At 36.8% G+C, this 26097-nt stretch overlaps 1 protein-coding gene across 1 annotated transcript in view; it reads right to left on the bottom strand.

The window, feature by feature from the left end:
* Positions 1 to 26097, bottom strand: part of LOC110262154 (uncharacterized) — a 170274-nt gene that overhangs the window by 29128 nt on the left and 115049 nt on the right. The window contains exon 4 of the mRNA XM_084971133.1: positions 25469 to 25587. Coding sequence (XP_084827259.1) covers positions 25469 to 25587 — 119 coding nt within the window. The remainder of the gene's footprint in view (positions 1 to 25468; positions 25588 to 26097) is intronic.

Below are 26097 nucleotides of genomic sequence, written 5' to 3'. Positions count from 1 at the left end.
CCCAGAGGAAATTGTTCCATAGGTAGCAGATTCAGTATGTCTGTGGAAGGGGGTAATTTTCCATAAAAATTTTAAAAATTCTGGTAAGAGGTAAGCTCGGGATCTTTCTTCACTGTCAGCTTGAACCAGAACTCCCATTCATATTTTAAATGAAAAAAAAATGCATGTTATAAAATTTTTACGGTATATCTGTGTGGAACACTCTATATATAGCTCAGCTGTTGGCTAACATCAAATTTGCTGAAGAGAATCCTCAAGCCAGTTATTTTATGCTTCATCTTCCCAAATAACTTAATTTTTCTCTCTGAATCCCATAGATTTCTTTCTTAATCCTTCAGGTTCAATAATGTTGTCAACAGATGTGTCACTATTCATCATTTAAAATCAGCTCTTCCTGGAACAAATTTTGCATTTTTTTTGTCTAGAGAGTCAATTCCCTATTTCAGGAAATATAATATTCTTTTTGAGTTTTTAAAACATTTATCTCTTCTAGAAATCCTCTCACATTAGTTTTGCTGTGTTTTTTATGTCTATCATTTCATTAATAATAGTGATTATAATGTTTAAACTATTTTATTTTTTTCATACCCTCCTTGTGTTTGTCTTATTCTGATCTCTGTTTCCAGTATTTGTTCTATTTATTTCTGGTTCAAATGCAGTTTGACTGAATGTAGTTCTATTATTTTATTTCTCTATTTTCTATGCTTTTCTGATTCATACTTTATCTGCCAGTGTGCCTCCTCTCATTTTTAATCACTCTTGCAGTATCCCTTATCTTTTACATTTCCTCTTATATTAGAATTTTTCCTTTAGTTTATTTAAGGGCATTTTTGTGTGACATGTTTTCTGTTACCTGGGCAGAATTTTTTCTTTTTTTTTCTGAAGCATGTTGTTCATCTGAATTTTGATTATTATGTCTATACTCCTCCTTTTGATACAGTATCTGTACATATGTTCTGTGTTGGAACATTTTTGCCTCCACTTCATCTTTGAATGAGGTAATTTTATGTGGTACAGCTGTTTGCTCAGCAGTGGTTAAGGCAAGAAGATGGATATTGATCTGGGATCACAACTTCAGGAAGAAAATGCTGAGCATTCAGCTTTTGGCATTTCCCCTCAGGACAAGCAGTGCCCCAGACAGATGTTAGTTCTCAGTGAAGCTTGTAGTGCTTGGGTATTTTGTTTGATGGTTAGTGCTCAATTCTGCTTAGTCAATTCAATCCCTGCTATAAAATCGGATGCTACTCATATTCTATCCTCCATTATGATTCATCAACATGATGCTTTCCTTGTCTTAGAAATAGAGATTAAAGAAAATAGAGATGGTGCATTAACAATATCCTTTCTTCCTTTATTGGAAAGGTCCTACTGGGTTTCAGGAGAAATGTAGTATAAACTGGCTACTACTTTACCAACAGTTTTTTTCTTTATTTTTCACTTTGACAACCAAATATATCTTTTCTAAATTTCAATTTATAAATCAATTTATAAATTGAATCTGACTCACTTGGTTGTATATTTAAACCACAGTTTAATTAGTATTCTGGTTTTCATGAAACCAGAAATGAACTTCTTGCTCTGCATTGATACTTTCACATAAGGCATCAATTATCTGACCATTGGAGAGAGGTCTGTGTCACTTTCACTGCATTAGATATATCACAAGTTTTAAATGCAGTTATGACTTACATGATATTATGCAAAATTACAAAAAGTGTTTAAAATACAACTCCAAATTGCCTGAAGAAAAAATATTTCTGGATATATTAATAGTGATGTTCATATCTTTTTAGTAACATCTATTTTTACTATTGTATTAGTCTTTCACAAGAAAAGGAAAGCATGTTAAAATTAAAATACACCATTTCTGGAGTTTCCCATCGTGGCTCAGAGAAAACGAATCTGAGTAGTATGACTAGGATCCATGAGGGTGCAGGTTCGATCCCTGGCCTTGCTCAGTGGGTTAAGGATCTGTCATTGCCATGAGCTGTGATGTAGGTTGCAGGAACGGTTCAGATCTGGCATTGCTGTGGCTACGGTGTAGGACAGTGGCTACAGCTCCAATTTGACCCCTAGCCTGGGAACCTCCATGTGCCATGGGTACGGCTCTAAAAAGAAAAAAAATTAAAACATACAACTTCCAAATATCATTTCCATGAATGATGTCAGATTTACTTTATTCCTTTGAAAGGTTTTCTTGTATCTTATGAAGGAGGCAAAAGGACAAAATGTTTCATCAGTGTCATATCTCCATTAATCAATGCTTAATTTTCTAGCTTTGCTGAAGTGGTGTTTTGCTTCCTTGGCATATCAGATCATATTCTTTGATTTTTGCATGAGCACATATGCCTTTCAATTGTAAACCCTCAGTAATAAATTTAAAATCTGATTATGCTCTCATTCAGTGCATCATGATACTGATTTTTTATTCCTATCTTAAGAAATTTCTTATTGGCAATGTAACTTTGAAATCACCCTTGATATTAATAGTATCTTATATGTTATGAGCTGTTTCTTATTTTCACTCAGATGTATTACTTAGACTTGTGGAAATACACAAATGCTCTGATGTAAAAAATGACCATCTGTTTTATATGTGAAGACTATCTGCTCTGTTTCAAAAGTGGTTGGACAAAATGAGAATGTTGCATTAACAAGTATTATAAGAAATTATAAATATTAGAAATGCTATACCTTGCTTTTGTGCCATAAACTCTATAGGGGAAGCTCTGCACAGGGTGGTCTGCCTTCCATTGAAGCCTTGATAAGAAGGGTAAGCCTGTGTAATTCTTCAAAAGAAAGTATCCCATTTGACTGCAGACATATGCCCCATTTTCCAATATTAACTTTATCAATTAAAAAAGACATATTTGATCTCTCATTTACTCACTCTGATGATCTTCTTTCCCAATTGCTTTAGAAATTGGATGGGGAAATTTAGTGCTGTAAAAACTCTAAAACCTGTGCTAATTTACCTCATAAGAGATATGTGTATTGACCAATATGCTAATGAATTGTCTTACACAGAGAAAAAAGCAAGGCAAAACAGAATACCTGTTAAGATGGCAGTATCTTCTTTTCCTGTAAGAAAAATTATGTAGGAAATAATATCATTATTAGATGGTTTCTTGTTAAATATGCAATATGGTCAGGGTACAACTTATTGGGTAATTTTGGTGATCACCAATATACAAGTTTGATGCATCTATTTTCCTATGTAAATATGCCTGTCAAGACAGTTAGATGCTTAACTCTGCTGGTCTATATAGGTTCTTTACCAGAACGACTATAGATACAAAAATTTTCTTCTCTGGCACCTTTTTTTTCTAGTTTCTAGATAAATACTCAAACCATTCCCTTCAGGTAAAGAAATATTTCTTCAGACAGCATAAAAATACATTTGAACATGCTATATAAGTGGACCTTCTAATATAGGTATATGCTCTGTAACTACATACTAGACCACCTGAATAGGGCTTATATATTTTTAAATCTTCTGTGGCAAAGATGGCTGATTGTCTGCCCCAAGTTTTGGCTCCCTACTTACTGTGTACAATTCGTGCTAGCAGCAATTGCCCAAGTAGGCAATATATTTAGTAGAAAACTTATGTCCATGTGACTGGGTTCTGACTGGTGGAATGTTGGCCAAAGTTCTTATGCCACTTGTAAGCCTGGCAATTAAAAACTTCTTCTAAGATCCTACAGTCCTGATATTTCCCCAAAATCAAGCTGAATCTTAACTTCCTAGATGATAACTGGAGGCCTCTGTTGAAGATGGTAGAGCCTCCATAAGGTTGGATTCCTAAATGAACTTATCACTCCCTAGAAGCATTTCTTTATACTACAAAGATTGTGACATGTCATTCCTGAATTTGCTCTCCATCACAAGAAGAATAATTAACAACTATTCATAGGCAAGATATTAATGAAAAAATACTAGAACATGGGGATGAAGCTGAAGCACCCCTGCACCACAGAGGCCAAGTCAGGTGCATTAGAAGAGAAGTGGCTGTATACTGACCACATTGACCCTCCCTCAGGCCAGCAGGGCACCACACAGAATGGTTGTGCCTGAACCTATGGTTCCTCTGGAGGGGAAAGAAAGCCCAGGGTAAACATCCATCTCTCCAAGCATTGTAGGTCATTTTTGGGCACCCCCAATCTGGCACTGCCATATGAGGATTGTGGGGGAATCTGATTATGATGGAGAAGGAATAAAGAGCTTCCAACAGTCAGCACTCAGATCTTCATAGACCAAGTTCCTACCTGCAGTGCCCAAGAAGTAATCCTGACCAGCAGCTTTGCTCATCTGCAGAGCCCAGATGGTAAAGCAGACTGAAGGTAACTTGGCAGGGTGCAGGTCTGCCTGTTTTGGGTCCTCAAATCAAGAGCCTTTTGGCTCTAGAGCACTGTCTGCCCTGCCCAGGCAGGGAGTTAATTTATAGGACTGTTTATTGTTGAGTGTAGCTCTCAGACTTACCTGATTAGAAAACCCGGTAGCCCACTAAAGTTCAAGTGGAGAGTCCAGCAGGCAGAGCTGATTTTCTGCCAAGCAAACCATTGGCCCTATTTGGCTAGGAACTTGAGGTATAAGTAAACTTCAGTCAAAATCACAGAGAGCCTTGCTGATTTGGATACAGTTCTTCCACTCTTCCCTGGTGGGAAAACTAATTCATAGTCCTGTTTACTGCTAAATACAGTTTCAGGTTCTCAAACCAGGTGACCTAACCAGAGCATGTGGGAAGCTGCTTAGCCCAGCCAGCAGACATGCTTACAGATTAAGTTTAATAGAAAGCACAGCCTGTGGCTTTCTCCAACTGCAGAGCAAAACTGATGGTTTCTCTGACTTCAGAGAGTTGGCTCGCCCAAAAATAGTTCCTGATATAAAGCCCAACCTGCCCGAGGGAGTTACCTGTGGACATATCCAGGGACCCAAACTGAGCTGTCTGATAAAAACAAACAAAAACCAAATTATCTCAGCCACAGTGAACCTGTAAAGTTCAGAAGAGGATAACGCTTACTCAAACTCACAAATACCAAGGAAAGAAAACAGGACCATGAAAATTAGGTAAACATGACACCACAAAAGAAACTAATAAATCTCCAATAGCTGAGCCTAAAGAAATGGAGCTCTATGAGGTGTCAGACAAACAGTTCAGCATAATCCTCTTAAAATTTAGTGAACTACCAGAAAAGGGAATTAGAAAAATAATGCATGAACAAAATGAATTCAGCACAGAAATAGACACCATTGGAAAAATCCACAAAGTTTAAAAATACCATGACTAAACTGAAGAACTCAATAGAGAGCATCAAGATCAGATTCAATCATGCAGAAGAATCAGTGATATAGAACACAGGGTATTTGTAATTATCCAGTAGGGGGAGCCAAAAGAAAAAGAATTTAAAGAGTGAAGAAAGCCTATAAGACTTATTGGACACAGCCAAAAGAAACAATATTTGCATTATGGGAATTCCAGAAGGAAAAGAGAGGAAAAGCCAGAAAGTGTATTTAAAGCAATAATGCTGACAACTTACCAAACCTGAGGAGAGACGTGGACATCCAGATCCATGAGGCTCAAAAGTTCCCAAATAGTTTGATCCCAAATAGGGCTATACTTAGACATATTATAATTAAATTGTCCAAAGTTAAAGACAAAGAATTGTGAAAGCAGTTAAAAAAAAATTTAAATTCAAGGGAACCTCCATAAGATTGGCAGAATTTTCAGCAGAAACTTTCCAGGCCAGGAAAAAAAAAAAAAAAGGGGGGGGGGATTAATATTATTCAAATGTTGAGAGTAAAAAAAAAAATTAAGAACTCTATATCTGGCAAACCCATCCTTCAGAAATTAAGGAGAAATTAAAAACTTTCCCAAACAAAAGCTGATGGAATTCAAGGAAATCTGTAGATTCAATGCTATTCCTATCAAATTACCAATGACATTTTTCATAGAACTAGAATATAAAATTTAAAATTTGCATAGAAACACAAAAGACACCAAATATAACAAAAGCAATCCTGAGGAAGAAAAATGGAATTATAGGAATCAGGCACCCTCGTTTCAGGCTATACTACAAAGCACAGTTTTCAAAACAGTATGGTAGTGGCACTGAACCAGAAATATAGATCAATGAAATAGGATAGAAAGCCCAGAAATAAACCCAACCACCTATGGTCAGTTGATCTATGATAAAGGAGGCAAGAATATACAAGGGAGAAAAGAATCTCTTCAATAAGTGGTGCTGGGAAAACTCGATAGCTACATCTGAAAGAATAAAATTAGAACACTCTCTAACACTATACACAAAAATAAAATCAAAATGGATTAAAGACCCAAATGGAAGTCTGAATGCTATAGAACTCCGAGAGGCAGAACATTCTTTTAATAAAATCACAGCAATATTTTTTGAGTCCATCTCCTAAATTAATAGAAACAAAAAACAAAAATAAATGAATGGGACCTAATTAAACTTAAAAGCTTTTGTATGTCAAAGGGAACCATACCCAAAACAAAGACAACCTATAGAATGAGAGAAAATATTTACAAATGATGCAACTGTGAAAAGGGATAAATCTGCTAAACATAAAAACACATCATACAATTCAATAAAAAAAAGAAGTGGCCAGAAGATCTAAAAACACATTTCTCCAAAGACATACAGATGGCCAATAGGCATACAAAAGAGGCTCAATAGCACTAATTTATTAGAGAAATGCAAATCAAAATTGCAATGAGGTATTGCCTCACTCTTTTCAGAATAGCAAATATCAAAAAGTCTACAAACAATAAATTTTAGAGAGGATATGGAGAGAAAGGAACTCTCTTACACTGTTGGTAGGAATGCAAATTGATACAGCCACTACAGTATGGAGGTTCCTTAATAGGTTAAAAATAGAACTCCCATATATGATCCTGCAGTCCAACTCCTGGGGAATCTATCTAGAGAAAACTATAATTCAAAAGGATACACATGTCCTAGTGTTCACTGCAGCACTATTTACAATAGCCAAGACATAGAAGCAACTTAAATGTCCATCAGTAGAGGAATGGATAAAGAAGATGTTACATATATACAACGGACTATTACTCAGCCATTAAAAATGAAATGCCTTTTTTGGCAATATAGATGGACCTAGAGATCATCATACTTAGTGAATTTAGTCAGAGAAAGACAAATATAATTGATCACTTACATGTGGAGTATAAAAAATGATACAAATGTAATTAATCACAAAACAGAAATAGATTCACAGATATAGAAAACAAACTTATGGTTACCAAAGTGGAGGGCTGGGAGGAATAAATTAGGATTTTGGTTAAAACATACACACTACTGTAGAGAAAACAGATGACCAATAAGAACCTTCTATATAGCACTAGGAAGTATACTTAATATCTTATAATATCCTATAATGAATGTTAAACACAATATATATGTGTGTATATATATATATATATATATATACATATATATATATATAAATTTATAACTGAATCACTTTGCTGTGCACCTGAAACTAAGACAACACTGTGAAGCAACTATATTTTAATAAAAAATATTTTAAAAATTAAGGCAAGATAAATAAATACTTTTGCAAACAAACAAAAGCTGAGGGAATTCATTGCCACTAACTCTGACTTATGAGAAAGGCTAAAGGGAGTTCTTTGAGTTGAAGTAAAAGTACCCTAATTAACATTAAAAAATAAGAAAGTAGGAGTTGCCATTGTGGTTCAGCAATTTAAGAACCCAGCATAGGAGTTCCTGTTGTGGCTCAGTGGAAACGAATCTGACTAACATCACAAAGGTGCATGTTCAATCCCTGACCTTCTCAGTGGGTTAAGGATCTGGCATTGCCTTGAGATGTGGTGTAGGTCACAGACATGGCTTGGATTCCACCTTGCTGTGGCTGTGGCATAGGCCAGCAGCTACAGCTTTGTTTCAACCCTGGGAATTTCCATATGGTGCGGGTGTGGGCTTAAAAGAAAAAAAGCAACATAGTGTCTATGAGGATGTGGGTTTGATCCCTGGCCTCACTTAGTGGGTTAAGAATCTGGTGTAGTTACAAGCCGCAGTGTACATCACAGATGTGGCTCAGATCCAGTGTTACTGAGGCTGTGGCATAGGCCTCAGCTGAAGCTCTGATTCAACCCCTAGCCTGGAAACTTCTATATGCCACAGATTTGGCTATAAAGAGAAAAAAGAACAAAAAAGGAATATAAATGTATAGTCAAAGTTAAATTCTGTATTATAGTAATAATGGTACATAATTTACTTATAAGTTGTTTAAAAGTTTAAAAAATTGTAGAAATAACCATAACAACTATACATTATTTGACACACCATGTAAAAATATGTAAAATGTAACATTAATAGCCTAAAATATGATATGGAGGTGAATGTTTAGAAAGTTAAATCGTTATTAGCTTAAAATAGGGTGTTACAATTTTAAGATATTTTTTATAATCCTCATGGTAACCACAAAGAAAAAAACCTGTAGTAATCACACAAAAAAGCATGACAAGTCAAAGCATACTCATACCAAAAGACATCAAAACACAAGAAAAGAGAGCAGGATAAAAAGCAAGAAACAATGAATCTACAAAACAGCTAGAAAACAATGAACTAAATGGTGATTAATAAATTCTTACAACTCAACAATTATTTTAAATGTTATGGATATAATTCTTCAAATCAAAAGACATAGAATGGCTGAATCAATCAAAAAACAAAATCCAAAATTATGCTACCTACAAGAGATTCACTTTAGCCTTAAAGATGCACATGGAGTGAGAATGAAGTGATGGTGAAGGGATAAAGAGAAAGCAAGTGATAACTGTAATGAGGAAGGAGAAGCTGCACTTTATCTGATGAAAATATATTTTCAACTAAAAATGATAAAAAGAAACAAAGAAAATCATTGTACAATGATAAAGGGGTAAATCCATTGAGAAAATATAACATTTTAAGTATTTATGTACTCAACACTGGAGCACCTAAATATGTAAAGCAAAAACTAACTGAAATAAAACGAGAAATAAACAGTAATAAAATTATAGTCTAGGCCTTTAATATCCCACTCTCAGCTATGGATAGATCATCCAGACAGAAAAATCAGTATGGAAACAGAAGATTTGAATGACAGTATAGATCAAATGAACATGACAGACATATGCAGAACACTACCTGACAGCAGCAGAAGGCACATTCTTCTCAAGTACTCATGCAAGATTTTCTAGAATAGATCATACATTAGACCATAGAACAAATATTAGCAAATTCAAGAAGATTGAAATCATACCAATATCTTCTCTGATCATATGGTATGGAACTAAAAATTAATAATAGGAAGTTAGAAAACTCATGAATATGTGGAAATTAAACAATATTCTTCTGAACAACCAAAAGATCAAAGCAGAAATTACAGGAGAGGGAGAACAAATTGAGCCCAGGGTTAGCAGAAGAGAAAATAAAGATTAGAGCAGAAATAAGTAGAGAATAGGAAAACAATATAAAAGATTCACAAAACTGGAGTTGGTTCTTTGAAAAGATAAAGTTTTTAAAAATAGCTATACTAACAGAAAAAGAGAGGATCCAAATCAACAAAATTATAAATTAAAAAAAGAGATATTTCACTTTACACCACAGAAATGCAAAGGATCATAAGAGCCTACTATGAGCAACTATGTGCCAACAAACTGGAAAATCTAGAAGACAGGGAAAAATTCTTGGAAATATACAATATGCGAAAATTAAATCAGGAAAAAATAGAAAGTCTGAAAATATCAACTATTAAATAAGGAATGAAATCAATAATAATAAAAAAAACTTCCAACAAATAAAAACTCAGGACCAAGTGGTTTCACTGATATATTTTACTAAACATTTAGAGAATTAACGTTAATCTTTCCCAAACTCTTCTTAAAAAATCTAAGAGGAAGGAACATTCCCAAACTAATTTTGCAGGACTTGCATTAGCCTGATTAGCTAGAAAGGATAAAACAAGACACAAAAAAGAGACAAACAAAGAAGTATAGGCCAACATTCTTGATGAATATAGATACAAACATTCTCAATAAAAACTAACAAAATGAATTCAGCTACATATTAAAAGGATCATTCACCATGATCAATGAGATTCATCCCTGGGATGCAAGGATGGTTTGGCATATACAAATCAATATATGTGACATATTTCACATAATATAATAAATGTGGAAAAAGGAATTGTCAAAATTCATTTCATGTTCATGATAAAAACATTTAACAAATTAGGTATAGAAAGCACCTCAACATAATCAAGGCTATTTATGACAAGCCCACAGCTTATATCATACTCAATAGATAAAGTCTGAAAACTTTTCCTCCAAGATCAGGAAAGCACAAAAGTGCCCACTCTCACCATTCTTATTTAGTAGAATATTGAAAATTCACACTTGAGCAACCAGGCAAGATAAATAAATGAAAGCATCAGAATTGGAAAGGAAGAAGTAAAATTGGCTGTATTTGCGGATTACATGATTTTATGCATAGAAAATTTTAAAGCCTACACCACAACCCTGTTAGATCTAATTAATGAATTCAGTAAAGTTCCAGCATACAAAATTAACTTACATAAACTAATAGTGTTTTTCTATTCTAATAACAAAGTATCTGAAAAACAAAGATAATATTCCCATTTAGAAGAGCATCAAAAATAATAACATACTAGGAATAAATGTAGCTAAGGAGATGAAATTTCTCTACACCAAAACTGTAAGACACTGATGAAGTAAATTTTAAAAGACATAAATAAATGGAAAGGTATCCCAAGTTCATGGATAGAAAGAATTAATATTGTTAAAATACCCATACTACTACAAAGCAAGCCTTACCAAAATTCCAAAGGTGGTTTATTACATAACCAGAAAGAGCAATCCTAATATTAAATAATGCAACAATGGAGAACAAAGCAGGAGGCATCATAGCTAGTTTCAAGCTATATTATAAAAGTATAGTAATACAAACATTATGATACTGGTACAGAAGGAGACACATAGACCAATGGAACAGAATTGAGAACCCAGAAATTAAACCATACATATGTGAGGAAGTAAGAGATGTGCCAATTGCTGCTAAATCCATCCTTATAATGTCTGTAACCTAACCTTCCAAGTTCCAGGTTTCTTGCCATCACTACTGTATACTGCAGGAAGGGTCAACCAGCCAGAGCCTGTAGACCAAGTCAGCCAACTGTCTGTTCTTATATGACCCACAAGCAAAGGAAGGTATTATATCTTCAAATGGTTTGGGAAAAAAATCAAAAGAGTAATATTTTGTAATGTGGAAATTATATAAAATTCAATTTTCAATGCCCATAAATAAAGTTTTACTGGGACACATTTATGTACATTTATTTACATATTTTCTATAGCTGCTTTCGAGCTAAACAGGAGAGTTGAACAGCTGTGACAGAGAACATATGGCCAACAAAGCCTATTATAGCAGACCTTTTTACAAAAGAGAGAGAGAAACAAAGAAAGGAAACAAGGAAGAAAGAAGAAAAGAGAGGGAGGGAGGAGGGTGGGGGGAAGGAAGGGAGGGATAAAGAATGAAAGAAAGAAGTGTGCTGAGGACTGCACAATAGAAAAAGTTTCCCAAACCAAGTATTTATTGTTAAGATGCTGAACAGCTGCTAAAAACACAGGCTCTGAGGTCTGAACCCTGGTTCCTCCGTTTACAAATGCTGGGATATTGGGAAATTGACAGAGTGTCTCTACACATCAGTATTGATTTGTAGTAATAATAGCACACAGCTAAAAAGGTTGTGAGAATTTCATGAGTTATATATGGCAGGCCCTTAACTACTGCTTGAAAATAAAATCAGTAAAATTAGCATTTTCCCTTCTATGTTTCCTTTTTAAGCTACATAATATGATTAAACATATGTTATTTACAACACTGATCTCCAGAAAAACAAAAATAACTCAAAACTCAAAGATATTATATAACAACAATCTAATAATGTAAATTAATTCATACATTTTTTTACCTTAAATCCTAGTGAAGGATTAAGGGGCAATAACAGAGATATTCTTAATCCTGAGAATATAACTTAAAGCAGAGAAAGGATAAGAAAAAATTACGCAGTAGGTAAGAGATTGAAAATAACAAGAAAACAATAGAAAATACTTTCTTCCTGATAATAGTGGAGGATAAGTTTACACACACACACAAAAAAGAGTCTATAGTCTGTATTCCTGAACCCATTTGACTTAACTCTTAAAAGCCACATAACAAAAGTAATATACTTCAGGTACTAGACTATAAAGAAGAAATACATTTTCCCCTCTCTAATACTTTAAGAATTCAGTGCTTTTAATAATAGAAAAAATTTATCCAATATATTACATTACTTGAACACAAGAATTTACCAACACATGCAGCTAATGGTCTCCTGAGACGGATATAATGTCTTTTCATATTTGTTCTCCAAGTTTTTATAAGGTTTCTGTAGGCAAGTTAACTATTTACATATTTAATAAAAACAGACTCAAAAAGCTTGAACTTCTACCCTTTCTGGGAAATTTTAGGATTAGATATAAATTTGGTTGTGTTGGCACAAATTTGGTCAAATTCATTAATATACTTGAATATTTATAGCACACTTTTACTTCTGCTTTTAAATGTGATAATATTCATGGAAGTTTCTTTTTCACTTGCAACATTGTTAGCAATCTGAGATAAGACTTTAGTGATAGAAATTCAGTTTGTTTCATTTCTTAAGCCTTATACATTTGTTATAATAACTTTGGCAATACCATAGCTCCTTTCACTTGTAGAACTAAAGTGTATACCTTTACTAGAAAATATATACCTTTATATCCTGACTGGCATATTTAAATAAACCTGGTTTTAGTTTTGTTTGTTCTTGTCTCTCCATTTCCCCATTATCACAAATCAAAGTATAAGGATTACAGTTTTATGTGGGTACAAAATAATTTTTTCACACACAAATATGCTGTATGTTTCATTTAAATGAAATTAAAGAACAAGCAAAAATAGTTGGTAGTAAGAAAAATCAAAATAGTATTTACTCTGATGGTGAGTTGGTGTAGGGATGAGTAGGTATTGACTGGAAAGAGACACAAGGAAACCTGGGGAAATGAAATTTTCTCAATCTTTAGTCCAGGTGGTAATTACATGTGTGCACAGGTGTGTATCAAGCTGTACACTTGGTTGTATATTTTAATAAAGTGCACTACAATTTTTAAAAAGAGAAATGAGAGTCATATCTGTATTATCCTACAATACAGTTTTAGAATTGTATGTCATCAATGGAATTTGAAACAGTTGTGTACTGAGTGAATGAAAAGAGGTGAAGTCAGAAGGTAAGATTCCACAACAGGTGGGAAACTAGAAATTCCCGCAAGGGCCACTGAAAAGTGGCAAGAGCATTAGCAAAATGCTCCAAGTCTAGCTTTCCGTTGTTCTTCATCAACCCTCTGAAATCACCACAGCTTTTTCTTACTCCTGTTTCCATCCTAAACATAATAAACATCTGTGAGAGCAGGCAAACAAACACCAGCAGCTGTTACTATTGGCACAGAAGAAAGGAAGAGAAGAGAGAGATGGCAGCGTGTAGAACAGCCATAAAACTGGGCCAAGTAGCAGCAGTTCACCCAAGGATGGCAAAGATCTGAAAACCAGGAAGGGTGGATAGCAATATTTCCACTTTCTGAAGCTACTAAGAAAACTTAAACACAAGTAATTTCTCTTTGTCAAATCATGAATACATAACCAACCATTCAAATGCCCTTTTAATAAAACATGCCCAGCTTCTCATATCCCAAACTTATATATTCTAACCCTGATATTTTCACTAATATCTTGCAGCTTTCTAAGTACTTGAGTTTGCTAAGTAAATTTTGAGTAAGATAAAATACTTTGTCAACATGTTGGCTGGCTTCTTTGTATTTCTCAGCAATTTCAGGTAGCCTGGGTAAGAAAGCTATGACTATTGCATGGCATACCTGCCAAGGACAGGAGAGCAAGAGACAAAGACTAGGACACTATGGTACTTAAAAGGAGAACTTGCATAAAGCCCAAGGGGCGATGACAGAATAAATCCAAATGTAAAGTTATGAAAAATAGGAATATGCAAAAAAAATATGTGGTATACTCACGGTAAAATGAAAAGCAGTCAGGTTGCCATTTTGAAAAATCAAACATATGACAGGAAAACTTTATCCAAAAGAATGTAGCTATTAACTAGACTTTAAATAACAAGCAGTATTAAAAATGCGTCATATATTGATAAATTATTTAGTTCCAATAAGAAAAACTAATTCTAAACTCCTATGCACCAAATGATAAAGTTTTGTAAGGTAAAATCCAACTGATAGAATTATGAAGAGAAATTCACCTATTCATGACAGCGATAGGATTTTTACACAGCTCTCTTAGATATATTAATGTACTCAAGCCAAAAGTGTATAGAAAAATTAAAGAACAAAATTAGTAAGTTTAATACAATAGGTATATAAAGAATATGTTCCTCAAGTATTTTAAGCATAGACAAGCATTTATGAAAATTTATATACATTTCTATAAATTCAAAATGATTGTTATCCTAAAACGCCATGCCCTAAATTAATTTTTTAAAAAATTAAGACAAGTAGAACTTCCCACCCAGCTAGAAATTTAAGAATGCAAGCCTAAATAAATTCTGAATCAAAGATAAATCATATGGAAAAACAACACGTTTTAGATATAAATCATAAAGAAATACTTATAGAATGCAGCTTATGAGATACATTGAGATAAAATAAGTTAAAAGCGTATGTAAATGCTAATTATAGAACAGAAATGTATAAAGGATTAAAACTAATAAGCTAATAGACTAATCCACTAATAGAAGAAGAAAGAAAAAAACTATTATCCATCAGAAGAATGTAAAAACAAGGAATAAAAAGAAAAACAAAAATTCATGACATAGAAACCCAAAGTATAAAAATCAAAAGAAAAAATGTTTTTTAAAGACTAATAGAGAGGGAGACAAGATGGCAGAAGAGTAGGGGGACACACTCGCACTCTCCCACAAACACAACAACAAAAAAAACACATCTACAGGATAAATGACTCCCACAGAACAGCAACCAATCGCTGGCAGAAGAACCTAAACTCCAATAACGGCAAGAAGTTCGTGACATTACTAGGCAAAACAAGAGAAAAGAGGAGAGTTAGAGAAGGTGAATCCAAGCTGGACAGGCGCTCCCGAAAGGGAACTGTGGAGGAAAAAGGGATCCTGCACCCTGGAAAGTCACCTACTGGCGGGGGGGAGATCAAATGAACCAGAGGAATCTCCAGATGCAGAGAAGAGTGTAGCAGTAAGTTGGAGTTCTGAAAAGCAGATCGAGAACCAAACGGACCATGTGAACTACAGGCACAGTCACCAAAAATTGAGACACCTGGGTGGGGGCTGGGCACCGAGTCCTTGGAGGTTAGTCCCCGGGAAAGGGCTGGGGGGAGGTGGAGCAGAGATTGCTTCGGAGGTCTAGAAACTGGTCTGTCAAGTTTGACAGGGCAGAGACTGCCTGGGAGACTAGAAAGCAAAGCTGTCACAGGGGAAGGGAGCAATACTCTAGGGGCAGGGAAGTGGAAAGCCACATCAGAGGGAAACTGGGAGAAGAGCCTGGTCTGCACCCATGTTGGGGAGGGGAGAGAAGAAGGGGTGGGTCCCCATAGAATACTCACCATGCCACAGCAAGCTTACTGGCCAGCTAGCTATCAGAAAGCTGTGCTTCCCAGTGCATCCCCTCCCCCCACCCCCGCCACCCCCTATGCACTTGCAGGACCTGGGGCTGCCTGCCATCCGGGAGGGCTGGCCTCAACAATTGCCTGAAGCCTACCACCGCAGGGGCTCTCCCTGCACAGGCCTGCTTGCCCTTTGGAGAGGATACAACCCCACGGAGCAGCACCAAACACCACCAACCCCCGAGAAAAGGCCTGCAGCCCAGAAAAGCTAGAACAAGCCTGGCCAGGCCATGAAAAGATCTCCCTAATTCTCAGACAGTCTTTCTGAGTCGGGCTGCCCTGGGGAGGAGTCTCCTGGGTTCGCAGCAGCCCAGCTCGCTGTTCCAGCTCTCAGAGGGGAGCCAAACTCTCACAGAACAGCTGCATAGGACTGCCAGCTGTCTGCAGAACCCCCCACACCCCAGAAAAGCTACAACAAGCCTGGCCAGCCATGAAAAGATCTGCCTAATTCTCGGACAGTCTTTCCGAGTCAGACTGCACTGGGGAGGAGCCTCTTGGGCTCACAGTGGCCCAGCTAGCTTCCCCAGCTCTTGGGGTGAGCCAAACTCTCACAGAACAGCTGCATAGGACTGCCAGCTCCAGGCAGGACCCCCTGCAGCCCAGAAAAGCTACAAAAACCCTGGCCAGGCCGTGAAAAGATCTGCCTAATTCTCGGACAGTCTCTCTGAGTCAGACTGCCCTGGGGAAGAGCCTATTGGATTTTCAGCAGCCCAGCTAGCTTCTTCAGCCCTCAGGGGGAGCAGCACTCTTGCAGAACAGCTGCAAAGGACTGCCAGCTCTCTGTAGGACCCCCTACAGCCCAGAAAAGCTACAACAAGCCTGGCCGGGCCGTAAAAAGATCTGCCTACATTTTCAGACAGTCCTTCTGAGTTGGGCTGCCCTAGGGAAGAGCCTCTTGCGTTCTCAGTGACCCAGATAGCTGCTCCAGACCTCGGGGTGTGCGGCAATCCTGAGAAACAGGTGCCCAACACCACCAACCCCCTGCAAGAACCCCACAGCCTAAAAACCCCAGAGCAAGCTCTGCCTAACCAAGTGAAATCTGCTACCATTGTGGTGTGGACCTCCTAGTCCTGTCTGCCCTCAGGAAGTCCTCCTTTGCTTCAAAGAGACCCTGTTAGCCCCATTAACACTCCAGAAAAGCCACTCTGTCTCAAAAAAACTGACCAATAACGCCAGCCCTCAGGAAACATTCCACGGCAGTGACAAGGCAAACACTGCCCGGTCACGGAGAGTACAACTGCCCCAGGAAAAAGAAAACAACAAGCAAGATGAAGAAGCTGAGAAACACCCGCAGTCAAACCAACAGGAGAACTCACCTAAAACAGTCAACAATGAAACAGATCTCTGCAGTCTGACAGACCTGGAGTTCAAAAGAGAAATAGTGAAAATACTGAAGGAATTAAGAGAAGATATGAACAGTAATGCAGATACCCTCAGAAAGGAACTAGAAAATATAAGGAGGAGCCAAGAAAAACTAGAACATTCATTTGCAGAGATGCAAAATGAACTACGGGCAGTAAAAACCAGAATGAATAATGCAGAACGAATCAGTGATATGGAAGATAGAATAATGGAAATCACCCAATCCGGTCAGGAGACAGAAAACCAAATCAAAAAACAGGAAAGCAATATAAGAGACCTATGGGATAATACAAAGCGGGCCAATCTATGCATAATAGGAATTCCAGAAGGAGTAGAAAAGATAAGGGAATGGAAAATATATTTGAAGAAATTATCACTGGAAACTACCCAAATCTAAAGGATACTGGATTCAAGATACAGGAAGCACAGAGGGCCCCAAACAAATTGAACCCAAATAGACCCACACCAAGACACATCATAATAAAAATGGCAAAAGTTAGTGATAAAGAGAGGATCCTAAAGGCAGCAAGAGAAAAACAGAGTGTTACCTACAAGGGAACCCCCCTAAGATTATCAGCTGATTTCTCTACAGAAACACTACAGGCCAGGAGGGAATGGCAAGAGATATTTAAAGTGCTCAAAGGAAAAAATATGCAACCTAGGATACTCTATCCAGCAAGAATATCATTTAAAATAGAGGGGGAAATAAAAATTTTTTCCAACAAACAAAAACTAAAAGAACACAGCAACACAAAACCCAGGCTAATAGAAATACTGAAAGGGCTTCTCTAAACCAAAAAGAAAGGAAGGAAAGGGAAGAAAAAAGGAAAAAAAAAAAAAAAGAGGAAGAACTGGGACTGAGGAAACCGCAATCAGAGAGCAGCCACTCAAATAAGCCAGCATACATATTTAATCATGAACATGCTTCAAACAAAATAAAATTAAAAAGAAAAAAAATTAAAAAGAGTCATCAAAACCATAAAATGTGGGCAAGGAATGTCAGGAGGTAAATAACCCTTTTTGATTGTATGTATGTCTCTCTTCTTAATTTTAATATAGTAATGAAGTGTTTGAACTTACAGGACCATCAGGCTAAAACACACAATTATGGGAAGGGGTTAGCATACTTAAAAAACAGGGCAACCACAAGCCAAAACCAAATAATTGCATTCGCATAAAATGAAAAAAAAAACAAAAAACACTCAAGCAGATAATAAAAGGAGACCATCCAACCAAAAAAAAAAAAAAAAGGAAGAATGGAGAACCATAGCATCTACTGGAACACAAGGTTCAAAATGGCAATAAATAATCATCTATCAATTATCACCTTAAATGTCAATGGACTGAATGCCCAAATCAAAAGACACAGAGTGGCTGAGTGGATAAAAAGGCAAAAACCTTCAATATGCTGCCTACAAGAAACTCACCTTAGGACAAAGGATACATATAGATTGAAACTGAAAAGGTGGGGAAAAATATTTCACGCCAGTAGACATGACAGAAAAGCAGGAGTCACAACGCTCATATCAGACAAAATAGACTTTAAAACAAAAGACATAAAGAAAGACAAAGAAGGACACTACTTAATGATTAAGGGATCCATCCAAGGAGAGGATGTTACTATCATCAACATATATGCCCCAAATACAGGAGCACCCAGATACATACAACAAATATTAACAGACATAAAGGGAAATATTGATGGGAATACAATCATAGTAGGAGACCTTAATACCCCCCTCACGTCAATGGACAGATCCTCTAGACAGAAAACCAATACAGCAACAGAGATCCTAAAGGAAACAATAGAAAAATTAGACTTCATTGATATCTTCAGGACACTACATCCAAAAAAAGCAGAATACACATTCTTCTCAAATGCTCATGGAACATTCTCAAGAATCGACCACATATTGGGACACAAAGCTAACCTCAGTAAATTTAGGAACATAGAAATTATCTCAAGTATCTTCTCTGACCACAATGCCATGAAATTAGAAATCAACCATGGGAAAAGCAAAGAGAAAAAACCTACTCCATGGAGACTAAACAACATGCTACTAAAAAACCAATGGGTCAATGAGGAAATCAAGAAGGAAATTAAAAACTACCTTGAAACAAATGATAATGAAGACACAACCTCTCAAAATCTATGGGATGCTGCGAAAGGAGTGCTCAGAGGGAAATTTATAGCAATACAGGCCTTTCTCAAAAAAGAAGAAAGATCCCAAATTGACAACTTAACCCTCCACCCAAATGAATTAGAAAAAGAAGAACAAAAAAGTCCTAAAGTCAGCAGAAGGAAGGAAATTATAAAGATCAAAGAAGAAATCAATAAAATAGAGACTCAAAAAACAAGAGAAAAAATTAATGAAACCAAGAGCTGGTTCTTTGAAAAGGTGAACAAAATTGACAAACCCCTGGCCAGACTCACTAAAAAGAGGAGAGAAAGAACCCAAATAAACAAAATTATAAATGAAAAAGGAGAAATCACAACGGATACAGCAGAAATACAAAAAACCATAAGAGAATACTATGAACAACTATATGGCAACAAGTTTGACAATCTGGAAGAAATGGACAATTTTCTAGAATCTTACAGCCTGCCAAAACTGAACCAAGCAGAAACAGACCAACTGAACAGACCGATCACTAGAAATGAAATTGAAGAGGTCATAAAATCACTCCCTACAAATAAAAGTCCAGGACCAGATGGCTTCACAGGTGAATTCTATCAAACATATAAAGAGGAATTGGTGCCCATCCTCCTTAAACTCTTTCAAAAGGTTGAAGAAGAAGGAATACTCCCAAAGACATTCTATGATGCCACCATCACCCTCATTCCAAAACCAGACAGAGATACCACCAAAAAAGAAAATTATCACCCAATATCTTTGATGAATATAGATGCAAAAATTCTCAACAAAATCTTAGCCAACCGAATCCAACAACATATCAAAAAAATTATATACCATGACCAGGTAGGGTTCATCCCAGGTTCACAAGGATGGTTCAACATACGCAAATCAATCAACGTCGTACACCACATTAACAAAAAAAAGGTTAAAAATCATATGACCATCTCAATAAAGGCAGAAAAAGCATTTGACAAAGTCCAACATCCACTCATGATCAAGACCCTCACCAAAGTGGGTATAGAGGGAACATTCCTGAACATAATCAAAGCCATTTATGATAAACCCACAGCAAATATAATACTCAGTGGGGAAAAACTGAAAGCCTTCTCACTCAAATCCGGAACAAGACAGGGATGCCCACTCTCACCACTGCTCTTCAACATAGTTTTGGAAGTCCTAGCCACAGCAATTAGACTAACAAAAGAAATAAAAGGCATCCATATAGGAAGAGAAGAGTTCAAACTGTCACTGTATGCAGATGACATGATACTATACATAGAAAACCCTAAGGACTCAACCCCAAAACTCCTTGAACTGATTAATAAATTCAGCAAAGTAGCAGGCTATAAGATTAACATTCAGAAGTCAGTTGCATTTCTGTATACCAGCAATGAAACATTAGAAAAGGAATACAAAAACACGATACCTTTTAAAATTGCACCTCACAAAATCAAATACCTCGGAATACACCTGACCAAGGAGGTAAAGGACCTATATGCCGAGAACTATAAAACTTTAATCAAAGAAATCAAAGAAGATGTAAAGAAATGGAAAGATATTCCATGTTCCTGGATTGGGAAAATCAATATTGTAAAAATGGCCATACTACCCAAAGCAATCTACAGATTCAATGCAATCCCTATCAAATTACCCATGACATTTTTCACAGAACTAGAACAAACAATCCAAACATTTATATGGAACAACAAAAGACCCAGAATCGCCAAAGCAATCCTGAGAAACAAAAACCAAGCAGGAGGCATAACTCTCCCAGACTTCAAGAAATATTACAAAGCCACAGTCATCAAAACAGTGTGGTACTGGTACCAAAACAGACAGACCGACCAATGGAACAGAATAGAGAATCCGGAAATAAACCCTGACACCTATGGTCAATTAATCTTTGACAAGGGAGGGGAGTTCCCGTCATGGCGCAGTGGTTAACGAATCCAACTAGGAACCATGAGGTTGCGGGTTCGGTCCCTGCCCTTGCTCAGTGGGTTAAGGATCTGGCATTGCCCTGAGCTGTGGTGTAGGTTGCAGATGCGGCTCAGATCCCACGTTGCTGTGGCTCTGGCGTAGGCCAGTGGCTACAGCTCCGACTGGACCCCTAGCCTGGGAACTTCCATATGCCGCGGCAGCGGCCCAAAGAAATAGCAAAAACACACACACAAAAAAATCTTTGACAAGGGAAGCAAGAACATAAAATGGGAAAAAGAAAGTCTAAAGCTCTACTTAAAAGAGACACTTGCACCCGCATGTTCATTGCAGCACTATTCACAATAGCCAGGACATGGAAACAATCCAAATGTCCATCAACAGATGATTGGATTCGGAAGATGTGGTATATATACACAATGGAATACTACTCAGCCATAAAAAAGGATGACATAATGCCATTTGCAGCAACATGGATGGAACTAGAGAATCTCATACTGAGTGAAATGAGCCAGAAAGACAAAGGCAAATACCATATGATATCACTTATAACTGGAATCTAATAACCAGCACAAATGAACATCTCCTCTGAAAAGAAAATCATGGACTTGGAGAAGAGACTTGTGGTTGCCTGATGGGAGGGGGAGGGAGTGGGAGGGATCGGGAGCTTGGGCTTATCAGACACAACCTAGAATAGATTTACAAGGAGATCCTGCTGAATAGCACTGAGAACTTTTTCTAGATACTCATGTTGCAACAGAAGAAAGGGTGGGGGAAAAACTGTAATTGCAATGTATACATGTAAGGATAACCTGACCCCCTTGCTGTACAGTGGGAAAATAAAATAAAATATTAAAAAAAAAAGACTAATATTTAGAAACCTAGGATGTTAAAAAAAAAAAAAGGAGTTCCTGTCGTGGCTCAGCAGGTAAGAAACCCAACTAGCATACATGAGGATGTGGGTTCGATCCCTGGCCTTGCTCAGTAAGTTAAGGATCTGGCGCTGCCGTAAGCTGTAGTGTAGGTCACAGATGTGACTCAGACCCCACGTTGCTATGGCTATGGTGTAGGCCGGCGGCTACAGCTCCAAATGGACCCCTAGCCTGGGAACCTCCATATGTGGCAGGTAGGGCCCTAAAAAGACACACAAAAAAACCTATGATGTAGTGATAAAGAAAAATGTATTCTCATAGATGTGAGAACTATAAAAAATGAACAACTTCCTAGAAAAATAATATGAATCAAAAAAGGCTGAAGAAGACCCTGCCAACTTAATACAATAATCATTTAAAATTGAATGGATAACTATCTCTCACCAAAATCCATAGACCTAAGTGATTACCAAATCAAGATTACCAAATAAAAGACACAGTTTCAACTCTGTAAGACTGTTTCAGAGAATAGAAAAAAAAAAAGCCTCAACTCATTTTATGAAGCCAGCATAATTTCATCAACACAATGTACGGACATATAAGAATGAAAAAATATGAGTACATTCTATTAAATATGAAAACAAAAATTGAATGAATAGGAAGGTAAATCTTTCAATATATAAAATAAATGTTTGCCACGAACAAGTTGGATTTACCTTGGAAATGCAAGTTTGGTATAATATTAGAAAGTGACTCTAATTAAAAGATTGAGAAAATACAGTTGTACATCTCAGACACTCTTGAAGAAGTAAAATACAGTGAAGAGATTTACCTATCATATGTACCACACTACAAAAATGAACCCAACATGTTATAAATGTAGAGATAGATAGATAAATAAATGCAATAGAAGGGAATGTTCAGGAAAAAAGATCCAGGAGTTCCTGCTATTGTGCAATGGGATTGGCCACATCTTGGGAGCACTGGGGCGTGGGTTCGATCCCCTGGCCAGCGCAGTGTGTAAAGGATATGGTGTTGCTGCAGCTGTGGCTTGGGTCATGACTGTAACTTGCATCTGATCCCTCTTCCAGACACTCCATGTGCCATGGAGTGGCCAAAAATGAAAAAAAAAAAAAATCCATATAAATGTGGAAACACATTCAATGGTGTTTTATCAAGTAATTAGCCATAATGAAAAATGAAATTGGATCCTCAAATCATATACCAAAATCAATCTCAGGTGGATTAAAAAAAAAACAATGTAAAAATATAAAACCATAAAGCTACTAAAAACCAATACAGTAGACTGTGTATCTGATATTAGAGGCAGAGAAAATGTTAATAAATGTAAAAACATATAAACCAAAAATATTTACAAGTTCCACTACATTAATTAGAACTTATGTTCATAAAAGATAAGTCAAACTTGGTAAAACATGTGCATCACATAAAAGTTAAAAGGATTGTTATGTAGAAAATAATTTTTAAAAACCTACAAATGGGAGTTTCTGCTGTGGTGCAGTAGGTTAAGAATCTGACTGCAGGGGATTGGGTGGCTGTGGACGTACAGGTGGCCATGGAGGTGCAGGTTCGATCCCTGGCCAGGCACAGTGGATTAAAGGATCTGGCATTGCTGCAGCTGTGGCATACTTCACAGCTGTCCGCATAGGTCACAGCTGCAGCTCAGATTCAATCCCTGTCGCAGGAACTTCCATATACCTTAGGTGCAGCCACTAAAAAAACAAAACAAAACAAAACCCTATGAATGAATGCAAGATAGACAACTTCCCCACAAGAAAAATGGGAAAATATACTTCTTTTATAAAAAGAGAAAATGAGAAAAAACAAATGACCAGTAGATATATAATGGATGCTTTTGATTATGAGCTTTTAAAGAAATTAAAAATCACAGCGAGATCAGATTTTATACTCACCAGCTAAGCTAAACAAGATTTCAGAATTTCACAAAGTGAAAAAATAGCAAAGATGTACAGCAACTGAAACTGTTACATAATATAATGCCAGGTAAAGGTAAATTTTGCAACTGCTTAGAAATCAACTTGGTGCCTATCTGTTAAAAGTGAGGTTTTTTACAAATTTTATTTTTCTTTCAACAACAGGCTTTTATAGATGTGAAGGCACTGAGACCAGACAACCTGAGTTTGTATCATGGCCCTTTGACTACTGAGCCCTGTAACTTGGGAACATCCACAACCTCTCTCAGCCTCGCTTTCCTCATCTGTAAAATCATGAGAGCACGATCATAGAGCATATCATAAAATTACTGTGAACACTGTTACGCCATAAACATTCCATAAATGTTAGCTATGGAGTAATAATCACTTGAACACAGTATTAATCAAAGGATACTGCATTAGCTTTGAGAAAAATATTTGTTAGGCATGACCATTAAATTTGCAATGAAAGATTTTTTAAACTATCCTGAGGTAAATTATCTGTGACACACAAAATTCTGATTAAACTTAAGAAGTGGGAGAGTATAGTGTTTAAATCCACTTACCCCTAAGAAGTACAAGCAGGTTCTTAGAACTGAGGGGCCTACAATCATTTAGCAAGTGACACAAGCTCAGCACCCTAAGAGATTGCTCAACTTGTAAAACCTTTGAGGATGGTCTTCAGAGCAGAGCCTTAGTGAGGCTTGCCGTTATGTTCTGGACCTTAACTCGAGCATGTAACTGACTGGAAAGCTGAGTCCCTAAACATCTCAGGCACGTGCTGATGAACTTCCCCAGTGCTTTGCATCCTTAGCTATACATTAGAAAGCCCTGGGGAGTTTTTAAAAAATTCCCACGCTCAGGCCACGCTCTCACCAATTTAATCAGGATCTCGGGCTGGAATCCAGGAAGCAGTACATTTTAAAATCTTGGCAGGAGATTCCAAAATGCAACTAACTGTGAGAACCATCATGTTAGAGCAAGTCCCCATCACTCTACCCTGAAAAATCCAATCGGTGTCCCACATGGGTGGAATTTTACTTAACCCTCAATAAACTAGCCCGCCTAGGATTTATGGGCTGAAGCTTTAAATTTACTTTTTTCTTTCCTTCCTCCCTTTCCCCCTTTTTATTCCTTCCTTCCTTTCTTTCCTTCTTTCTTTTTTTTTCTTTTTTTTTTTTTTTTTTTTTTTTTTTGTATATAGATTAAGGTAAAGCCTTCGTTTTATGTATACAAAGACCAGAAAATGAACACACCAGTGTGGAACCCGTGGTTTAACTTGAGGTTAAAATCCTGTGTAGAGTCATTCAACTGAGGAAGAAACCAGTCAAAAGTATTATATCAGCATGCATTCCCTCACCTGCCACAGAGACCTCAATGATCACATCATAGTCATGAAACTACTTACAGTTCACAATGATATTTGCAAAGCATTCTTCATTCAGTCTCCATGAGAAGGGCACCAAATAGTCAGAAAACAAGATGTGGATTGATTCCATTTTGAAGATGAGGAAGTCCATGCAGACTCTTTGAAAAACAAAAACAGTTCACATAGAAGAGTATTTTAGTAACACATTCTATCATCCTTACTGATGTGGTATGATTGTTACAAGGTAAGCGTCCAATTGCATTATACAATATCAACCAAAACTCTGTGGGCACCAACTTCAGATGCTTACATTATTAGACTTCTGTATTTGAATATAGGTCTATTTCCTATACCTAAATGGTAAGCTAGGCTTTTTTTTTTTCTTTTTTTTTAAGCTTTTTTTTAGGATTGCACCCACAGTATATGGAAGTTCCAAGGCTAGAGGTCAAATCGGAGTTGTAGATGCTGGCCAACACCATAACCACAGCAATGCCAGATCCAAGCTGTGCCTGGGATCTACACCACAGTTCATGCTAATGCTGGATCTTTAACCCACTGAGCAAAGCCAGGGATCGAACCCATGTCCTCATGGATACTAGTTGGATTCATTACCGCTGAGCCACAATGGGAACTCCCTATTTTTGAGACATTCATTTACTTGACAGCAC

The sequence above is a fragment of the Sus scrofa genome, chromosome 8, assembly GCF_054392235.1.
Source record: "Sus scrofa isolate SSC_HxYL_T2T_F1_AM1 chromosome 8, Sscrofa_HxYL_maternal_Yorkshire_Landrace_v2.0, whole genome shotgun sequence".
Lineage (NCBI taxonomy): Eukaryota > Metazoa > Chordata > Mammalia > Artiodactyla > Suidae > Sus > Sus scrofa.
The sequence above is the reverse complement of the archived record's forward strand: the minus strand, read 5'-3'. Positions and strand labels throughout refer to the sequence as shown.